General features: G+C 39.8%; 1 protein-coding gene across 1 annotated transcript; it reads left to right on the forward strand.

The window, feature by feature from the left end:
* Positions 1-2541: 2541 nt before the first annotated feature.
* On the forward strand, positions 2542-7151 carry LOC112175855 (receptor-like protein kinase FERONIA). Its single transcript, XM_024313604.2, has 2 exons — positions 2542-5483; positions 7027-7151. The coding sequence occupies exon 1, from the start codon at positions 2884-2886 to the stop codon at positions 5431-5433; it is 2550 nt and encodes an 849-aa protein (XP_024169372.1). The 5' UTR covers positions 2542-2883; the 3' UTR covers positions 5434-5483; positions 7027-7151.
* The last annotated feature ends 3260 nt before the right edge of the window (positions 7152-10411 follow it).

Consider the following 10411-nt stretch of genomic DNA (forward strand, 5'->3'; position numbering starts at 1 on the left):
TATGGGGATCTAGATATGGATTATAATGAAGGTTCTTGTGGACTTTATTTACCCAAATCAAGTGGCTCTAGACCACGGAGCGTATTTGCAACGAGGTTAAAATACTCACAAAAATGACTACTTGATTGGGAATGGATATGATGAACTATGCCCACGCGTTTCCATGACAAGTTCCAGATTTTCAATTGTCACGGTTTATGTTGATAAACATAATTGGAACCCTTGAGAGTTAAGGGAAACCGCTGAACACCTGAAATCTGAGTTTGAGAGGAAGGACCTTGGGAGAACACGGTTTTGTCTAGATTCAGAACTTGTATACCTTGTCAATAGACATTTTTGATAAAGTCAAAGATGCACCATGGCCGTCCGTAGTCTTGGCCCTAAAAAGGATCCGTTTCATCCCAGGGATGATGACGAAGACATGTTAATAGCAGAAGTGCTTACTTATGTACAATAGGCGCATTGTTGTACTTAGCACAATACAAGACCGGACACCTCAATTATTATGAACTTGTTGGGTAGACATAGCCCCGCGCCAATGCAACGCCACTAGATTGGTATAAAGACAATCTTTCGATATTTGAGAGGTACGATTGATATGGGCTTGTTCTATCCCTACAGAGAAAAGAGATGACGGAAGTGTGGGATCGGACCCCACAAGGCAAAATGCCACCTTCCGTGCTCCTCTTCCCCTCCATCAAAATGACAACAAGCATTTCTAAATATTGAAGTGAACCAAATCCGATTAGAGGATAATGTAGCAGACTTATTTACTAAGTCGTTACCAAAATCCACCTTCGAGAAATATGTGAAGAGCATCGGATTGAGAAAGTTATCCGAACTCCCATGATTGTAGCAATCAGGGGGAGATATTGACATCAGGGGGAGGCATGATGTCTACATGTTCAATCTCGAAGAGTGAAGGATGTGTTGTGCTATTTTTGTCCTTCGACCAGGGTTATTTTTGTCCCACAGGGTTTTTGTTACCTGGCAAGGTTTTTAACGAGACAACAATCAAAGTGTCATCACCAAGTTTGAGCGGCACAAGAGGGAGTGTTGAAGGATGTCGACATAATGTGTGCCTCTACAAACTAAGGTTTAGAGTTGTAATAGGAATGTGTTCTAGGTATTCAATTGTAATCGGATTCTATGACCTTTTTGGTACCTTGTAACTCCCTATTTAAAGGGCTCTTATTATCAATAATACACACAATTACAATTCTCCTACAACATAAGTCAATTGTAAAAAAATTTCACAGTTTATAAGCCAACCTGTGTCTTCAGTGATAAAGATCGCAATATAAGTAGGCAAATGAACTCGATTTTTGCTAAACTCAATCATAGTTTTGTGTCGTACAATATACCCTGGTCTCATTCTCTTTTAATAATTTCATTGTGTGTCTGTTCAGTTTAGATCATTCATGAATAGACCACTTCTTTTCCATTTAAGATTGCATTTCATTCACAAATAATGGCAGTCACTTTTTTCGTTTCTCAGGTGTGGAACTAGCGAGAAGTTTTTTAGGGATCGATCGTCTTTAGATTTGGAAGGTAGTTTTTTTATTTTTTTTGTTTTTTATTTGATGTTAGATTTAGTGTACATTTCTCAACTGATGTTCACAGTTTTTGATTAAATATTAACTCGATATTTAAATGTTTGAGAATATATGTTAGTGTACTTCATGCAACTATTTTTCATAAGAAGGGGTTAGTTGAGTTTTTATGTTCTATTATTTGTATCTGTGAACTAATGAACAATTTAACATAGTATTTCTAGACAATGTATTGTATGTTCTTGAGCATGTTGTTTAAAGCTCTGCTTTGAAGACACTTTCAAAGCAGCATTTTCTGTTATATGACCAGCCTTCTAAGTGTTTGCAACTTTTACAAGTTATCATTGCTTACATAACATCTCATACATTTCAGTGACAGCCCTTCAGATCAAATCACAAATGAGCTACTCACTACCACGAAAGATGCATCAACAGAGGACTAAACAACTGATGAAACATCGGAAGAACTAATGTAAAATAGTTCAAACTGGAAATGTAGGATATTTTTATTAGAATTAACCACTTTTGTTATTTGTAAGGAAACAGCTTTGGTTGGTTAGAGTAACTATTTTTGAAAAATATAAATACATAATTTTGGTTAGAACACCAGCTTGGTCTGAACATCAACTTTTAAATGTATACATACACAATACAGAAAGCAAAAGATTTTAAAAAAATAGACTGATATATTCATTCTTAGCCATCTTGAAGAGAAAAGAATTAAACAAGTGAAAGAAAAGAAGGATTGGATTGTACTTGGACGTTTGCAGTTTGGATTTTGGTGAAGGAGGTAACAAAAGGGTCAGTGTCAATCTGCTTTGACTCGGTAAATTATTATCATTATTTGCAAGAAGAAATATCTTCCTCTTCTTCTTCGTCTTCTATTGAAGGAGTCAAAGAATGGCCATTATCTCTCTGTCTACAAGCTTTTGGTTCCATTCTATGTCTGTTTTCCATTTGCTTGCTTTGGTAGTTTGGATTACTTTTTTAATGGTTTCAATCTGCCGGAGCTTTGAATTGGGTTTCCTAGCTCGGTCAATTAACTTATTATGTCTGGCTGCATTTATTTCTGAGTTTTCAATGGTAATGATCCAAAGATCTAGTATATTAAAAACCGCGAGTAGTACTTGTCAAGCTCTATCATATTGACTGATAGTCAGTCCGGCCTCCTTAAGAAATTCCAATCAGTGAATTAGAGAGAGAGAGAGCCACACATACCTAGGAGCAGCTTCGCCCCTTTTTCCTATCCATGAAACACCTCTGCCTCTATTCTTATGAGTCCATGATGTAGAATGTCCTCGGCAGCTAAAGCTTCATCTATACAGTCAACATGAAACCAACTCTCGCTCCTCTCCACGTTTTCCTTTTCCAGCATATCATCCGGCTGATCATGGCCACAGAGTCGCTACCTATATACTCTCCGGCCTTTTCTATGACCATTAGCTGTGGCTCCTCAACAGAAGTAGAAATCGATCCTGACGGGCGACATTGGGTTGGAGATGTCAGCTCAAAATTTTCCCCCAGAGAAGTAGGAGAACCTGGTTACACATCTGAAGCTACAAAAGCACCACCTCAGTCGTCCTCCACCAGCCGAGTGCCATACAACACAGCCCGCATTTCTCGCTTCGAATTTACTTATAGATTTCCCATTGCTCCAGGCCAAATGTTATTCGTTCGCTTACATTTCTATCCTGCTTCCTACCCCAACTTCACCCACTCTGAAGCTCACTTCTTTGTCACAGTGGGTCGCTATATCCTTCTCAAAGACTTCAATGCTTCTCTTTTTGCAGATACTGAGGGAGTGGAGACGATATACAAGGAATTCTGTGTGTATAATGACGCAGATGATACTCTAGATTTCACATTTAGTCCCAGCAGGACAAGCTCCAATTCATATGCCTTTATCAATGGAATTGAAATTGTGTCTATGCCACCTAACCTTTACTACAATACATCTGAGAGTCATAGGCTTAATTATGAGGGAAACAAAGTAAGTTATCACATTGAAAACAGCACAGCTCTTGAGATGGTCTACCGTATCAACATTGGTGGAAAGAGACTCTCATCCATGGAAGACACTGGCATGTACCGCAGTTGGGATGGTAATGATGACATGTACTTGGATGATTTAAGTAGAAGATTCAGCGTTATACCAGCAAACACGAGTATTCAACTCAAGTTTGGAAGCATACCTGAATACACTGCGCCGGATGAGGTTTACCGCACTGGCCGTTCAATGGGGATGAACAAAACCATCAACAACAAGAGCTACAATCTCACCTGGGAATTTCCTGTAGATTCACGAATTTCTTACATGGTTAGGCTCCATTTTTGTGAGTTTGAACCTGAGATTGCCAACAACGGAGACCGAATGTTTCAACTTTACATTGCAAATCAAACTGCTGAAAAAGAAGCGGACATAGTCATGTGGAGTGGTGGAAATGGGATTCCAACGTACAGAGACTATTTCGTGTTCATGTCTGACTCTGGAGGCCGGAGGAAAGTAAATCTTTCTGTCTCATTGCAAGCGAATTGGCAGACTACGTATCCTGATGCGATCTTGAATGGGCTCGAAATCTTCAAACTATTTGACTCTAACGGCAATAATATTGATCTGAATCTAGACCCACGACCAGAGGGGACACCACCACCACAAGCGCAAGCGCGCAAAATTCCAAACAAGTCGACTCCGGTGATTGCCATCATTGCAGGTGTACTTTCCAGCATGCTTGTGTTCTTTGTCCTCGGATTTTTGGTCATCAAGCGAAGATGGAAAGCCAACGACTCCAGCTCCAGAGACAGGGCGACACAGTCTACCATGAACCTTGGATCACCATTACCATCTTATTTTTGTCGTTACTTTTCACTGGCAGAGATCAAGGCTGCCACCAAAAACTTCAATGATACCTTCATTATTGGAGCGGGAGGATTTGGCAACGTCTACAAAGGATGCATTGATGGTGGAGCCACTCCAGTCGCAATTAAAAGACTAAAACCAGAGTCATCCCAGGGTGCCCACGAGTTTAAGACGGAAATTGAGATGCTCTCCCAACTTCGTCATCGCCATTTGGTTTCGCTCATTGGATATTGTGCTGAGAAAGGTGAGATGATCTTAGTGTATGATTACATGGCCTGTGGAACCCTTCGCGACCATCTCTACCACACCAATAACCCACCTCTTCCTTGGGAGCAACGGCTTCAGATTTGTATTGGAACAGCCCGTGGGTTGCAATACCTCCACAGTGGCGCGAAGGGCACCATCATACACCGTGATGTGAAAAGCACAAACATCTTATTGGATGACAAATGGGTGGCCAAAGTTTCAGATTTTGGGTTGTCCAAGGGCACGAATACCATGTCCAAAACCCACATCAGCACGGTGGTGAAAGGCAGTTTTGGGTACCTGGACCCGGAATACTACCGCCGACAACGTTTGACTGAGAAGTCAGACGTGTACTCACTTGGGGTACTGTTGTTTGAGGTGTTGTGTGCAAGGCCAGCAGTGATTCAGACAGAAGAGCTGAAGCAAGTGAGCCTGGCTGAGTGGGCCAAGAGCTGTCATCAGAATGGGGAAATTGATCAAATCATTGATCCAAGTTTGAGAGGTAAGATCGCAGCCGAGTGCCTGAATAAGTTCACCGAGATAGCTATCAGTTGCATGCATGACAATGGAACAGAACGGCCGTCCATGACAGATGTCGTTAGGGGCCTTGAACTTGCATTGCAGCTTCAGCAGAGTGCAGAAGGGAATATCAACTGCACTGAAATGAATGTTGAAACTGAAACAAGCAGCAGTGAGCAAAGTTGTGCCACCAAAGATTCCATTAAATGTATATCTGCAACAATCTTCTCTGAGATCAACAACCCGAGTGGGAGATGATGAGCATTATTTCACAGAAATGAGAGCAATCTGGACAGAACCATCAACCGGTAAGTATATTACATTAAATATTTGTACTGGTTTCCAACGAAAATCAAGAATGCAAAATTACTGGCAACAGACTGTGATTTGAAACTTTACAGTACATTCTATATCTTCATGGTATCCTAGCATTACTTTTTACCACTGCACTGTATACGTTATGAAGCTTTGTATTGTCAATTGCAATAGCAGAGTTGCTGATGATATAACAAGTCCTTCATCATTTAGAAAGCGAAAAATAATGGCACATTTGTTATAACGAGACTCTTTGTACTGTCAAAAATAATGGGTTATCATAATTTATAAGTACAACTTCCCATCTATGATTCATAATAAACAGGGCGGTCTAAACTAGCATACCAGTGATCATCAAATCTGCCTCAAGTCTGCTCATTACAATCTTCAACTGTTTCGCTGTAAAAAAATGTGTTCTAAAAGATAACACAGAATCAGAGTGCCTTTTTGGATATAAACAGATACACACAGATAAACGTCACCCCAAATACTTGGCATCCAGTTGTTGCAATTGTGGTTCATTTTAGTAAATCCTAGTGAAATATGGAAAACCCCCGAAGAAGGTTACTTTAAAAATTAAAACACAAACAAAGACGAACAATTTTCTGGTCTTCCAGAGTGGTTTTGGAGATTCACCTGCATATCCCTGAAGTGATGATACCCAATAAAGCTACAAACTTTGTTCATCATAAAACAGAAAGGCTGTTTTATTCATCATATAACATCATCATCCAAGGGTTTATCAATAACAATGAGACAGCAAGGGCTGTGGGGCTTATTCAGGAAAAGGTGAAGATGGGGTTCTCTGCAGATGCATCAACTATATATGGAATTGATAATTGATTTTTTGTCTAAAGATAAAGTAGATCAAGCTCTGTTGTCATTGTTCAAAAGGTCATTGTGAAGTTAGTTTGAATAGTTGAAACAGAAATTTCCCCGATGTACAAGGGATTTGAAACTACTGCTGGACCTTTGGATGTATTATGTACTTTTTAATCTATCATTTGAAATTACTATTTCGTTTTGTAGATGGACCTGAATTTTATCATTTCAATACTGGCAGATACATTAATTAGTACCATTACTCATATCTAGCCATAAAAATTTAGCAGTACTATACTTTGGCAATGGAAGTTCCATTCCATTGTAGAGTGGTACCTAGATTTATTTGGCCATGACTTTGAGTGAAATGAACACTATTAGGTTTCTGTTACAATGTGTTGCACTCAGATTATACATGACTATGCATTATTAGGGGTGTATGAACATGAATACATAATCAATAATTAATATACTCATGTTCAGAATAATTAATCTCATATCAGGTGAAGATCTAACCCTTTACTTGTTGCATACTTCCCCAGTTTAGTGCTTCTTCAAAAGGATTGCCGATTTCTGACTGTGATTAAATGGCATTTTATTACCTGATAGTAACAGTCATTTGCCAATCTCTTAGTTAAGGCTTTTACGTAATCCTGCACCAGCTTTAGTGAAAGAAACCGCAACAGTAAAAGCTATTCATTGATTTTATGGTAGGAGCTAGGATGAACAGCATGAAGGAGAAAAGTAGTTCTGCTCCAAGGAGTTGGCTCTTTCTTCTTCCTCATTTGTTTGAAAGAATGGAACTGTATGATCAAAGTTATCACTATTGCTTCTGTGAAGATTTGTTCGCATGCCTGGAACTTTGTGAGGATTTGATTTAGTGATAGTGATGATCGAGTTTGTTTTAAGAGTGCGATAATGTCCATCTGACACAATCTTGCAAGGTAGAACAATATTACCCCATTGCATTCAAAGTTCCATGACATGTTGAAACATAATAGCTTGAATGTGTTGGATGAAATGCTTCAAAAGCGTCCTCTGCCTTCCATTATCCATTTCAATCAAATCTCGACTCAAGTTTCCAAACTGAAACATTATTCGGTTGAAATTCCATTATAACTGGAATTTGCATGAGATATGTTGGAAACAATGGTTTGGGATTGCAAAAGGGGGGTTGAAATTCCAAGAGAAGAAGAAACTGCAAAGTCACTGAAGTTGCTTTTCGTTGGCACTCAAATTGGAAGCAATGAGGGGCTCAATAAGGTTACCAAAATAGTCATGCTCCTCTCAATTCAGGTTCTATGGCTCTAAGATATTATGCTCATTGTAATGTGCTGTTCTCATAGTTTTAGAAATTGTGCTGTGTGCCTCTCTGTGTTCTGTTTCTAATGAAGATCAGTTTTTGTTGTTGTTTATATTTTAGAATAGGGAAAATAACTATTATCTGAATTATTCAAACGATGTAATTCTTCATTGCAATGCATATTAGCGCTAAGCTACATGTTTCAAATCCAACTTTACTAATTGATCCATGTCATTGTGAATCTTTTTACTTTTTCTTTTGTGACTGATGGCAATCTTTGTCTGAACGTGAGAACTTCTTACCTTCACTGTTGTAATACAAGAGTTGTTTTGGTAGGAGCAGGCTTCTTGGTTTTATCTTGAATATAAGAAGTCAAGTCCCTTTCCATGCCCTTTTTTCATCTTAATTAAGCCACTAGCATGCTCCTGCATATGATGCTCACGAACCATCTGATGACTCTCATTACTTTGTGAGTGGAAGACTGACTTCCTCGCACACTTTCGTTTCTAAAGGCAAGAGAATGTGCATCCATTTGCAAAGTCATGTCCGCCCTTACAGATTACAACATCCAAAAGGAGTCAGACTTTTTTGGTGGGGTGTGTGGAGTGCTTTGCCTTGTCTTCAGGCTTCACGGTGGTATGGAGATACTTTTGAAGACCCTGATTAAGAAGACCGTCCAATTTGTAGTTGTCACTGCATATCATTGTAGACAGTAGACACAACAAGATTTGTTGTGTTAGTGTGTTGTATATCGATCTATGTAGACCATTTTGCTGTGCAGGCTACTTGTAATCATGCACCCAATATTAGGTGAAGGAAGGGATTTTTTCTAGCTATGATGGTTGACTGGTTGTATTCAATGATTTTACTGGATATGTAGTTAGTTATCTCCAAATTGCCATATCTCCAACTCCTCTAGCTATGAGTACCAGTCACACTGTGTACTTTCTATAGTTAAACTTTGTATAGATGAACTGAAGATTTGAAAACACTTGAATATGCATTCACTGGTGTTGGGGGTATATAACTATATAAGGTGCAACGGCTGCAGGGCTGGGCTGGGCTGGGAAGGAAACCTTCAAAGGCTAATTGTTTATCGCTGAATTAGAAGTTGCCTAGCTAGTTGAGCTTCAGTGTAGTAAATAAAGTTGCGGGTTCTTAATTCATAGGGAACATCTACTTGTGTCTCATATGTTTAATATATCCTGTTAATGGAAATTTTGTAGACTGGATTCATCTGTTAATATTTATCAATCACTTTTTTAAAACTGGCAGTCATTCACTTTTTTAAAACACAGTAAGATTTAGTTGAAGTTAAATAGTATAAAAAGGGCAAATACTTGAAAGTTTCATAGACAGTTAATACATATATAATGACCAAAAAAGAAAAGATTTACAATAGATATCACTGACGATAGATCGATGAACAAACTATAATAATGCTGGCTGTTTTGAGTTGAAAATTGGCGTCACTAATTCTTTCTGGACTAATGCTGTTGGAGATTTCACATGATAACATCAGTTTTTGCTTCTTTGTTAGGAAAATAACAGATCCAACCAAAGGTTTTGATGATCAGTCATTTGAATTGAACGAAGTCGTTCATACCCTTTGTACCAGGATTTGCATACACAGCTACAGCGTATAATGGAGTCGAGTGGAAGCCTTGGGAATATCTGAGAAGATAATATGTTGAGCAAGTCATCATGATCAATGCTGTTCCTATTGTTGCTGTTGAGGCCCTCAAAGTTGCGGTAGGCATGGATAAAGTAAGTACTACGTATGAGAGAGGACCAAGACTTGCATACGCTCCTGCAGCGCAATAGATGCTTCATGGATAGCCTCGGCAGTATCTGAAAGTATATGATCTCGGATGGGAGCTCTGGAGTATCAACTTCCATGTATCTCTTCTTTTTGGTCTGAATCTGAAGGTCCATCTGTTATATTAATGAATGGCTAAACTAAAATTAAGGCAAATATATTGAGTCTGGCCAGTATAAATAACAAGACAAAAAGGTTCCTCATTCTACATGGTTTCCTAGTTATTTCTCAAGTAGTATTGAATTTATATCTTGAAATTTGACTGTGGCGGAGGTTTAAATTAGAGTTAATGACCAATAACTACAGTGTGACACTATTATTTACCAATAGTAGACTCCAAAACATGGAGCCCGTGCTATCAATAACCATTAGCCCATCATAAAGAAAGAACACTCAAATATTAAGAAATTTACGAAACATGTCACTGACTAATATAAACCATTTCTCCCAAAATCTAAGCAACCCCAAAATCTAAACCGTCTGAAAATCAAAACATCTAGGGCTCCGGCGAAGCAAGGGCGCGACCCAGCGGCGAAGCAAGGGTGCAACCCGGCAAAGCAAGGACGCAACCCATCAGCGAAGCAAGCGCTACCTAGAGGCGAAGCAAGTGCGCGACCCGGCGGCAAACCAAGCGCAAGACCCTGGCAGTGAACCAAGCAAACGACCACGGCCGCGAACCAAGTGTGCGACCCCGGCGGCGAACCAAGCGAACGACCCCGGCGGCGAACCAAGCGACCGACCCCGGCGGAGAACCAAGCGACCGACCCCGGCGGAGAACCAAGCGTGCAACCCAGACGGTGAACCAAGCGCGAAACCCAGGCAGCGAACCAAGCACGAGACCCCGACGGAGAAGCAAGGCCATGACCCAGATGGCGAAGCAAGGGCGCGATCCCAGCGGAGAACCAAGCAAGCAACTCCGGCGGCAAAGCAAGGGCTCAACACTGGCAGGTCAGTAACTATAGTCTTGAAGGTCAGTA

The sequence above is a fragment of the Rosa chinensis genome, chromosome 7 (genome assembly GCF_002994745.2).
Source record: "Rosa chinensis cultivar Old Blush chromosome 7, RchiOBHm-V2, whole genome shotgun sequence".
Lineage (NCBI taxonomy): Eukaryota > Viridiplantae > Streptophyta > Magnoliopsida > Rosales > Rosaceae > Rosa > Rosa chinensis.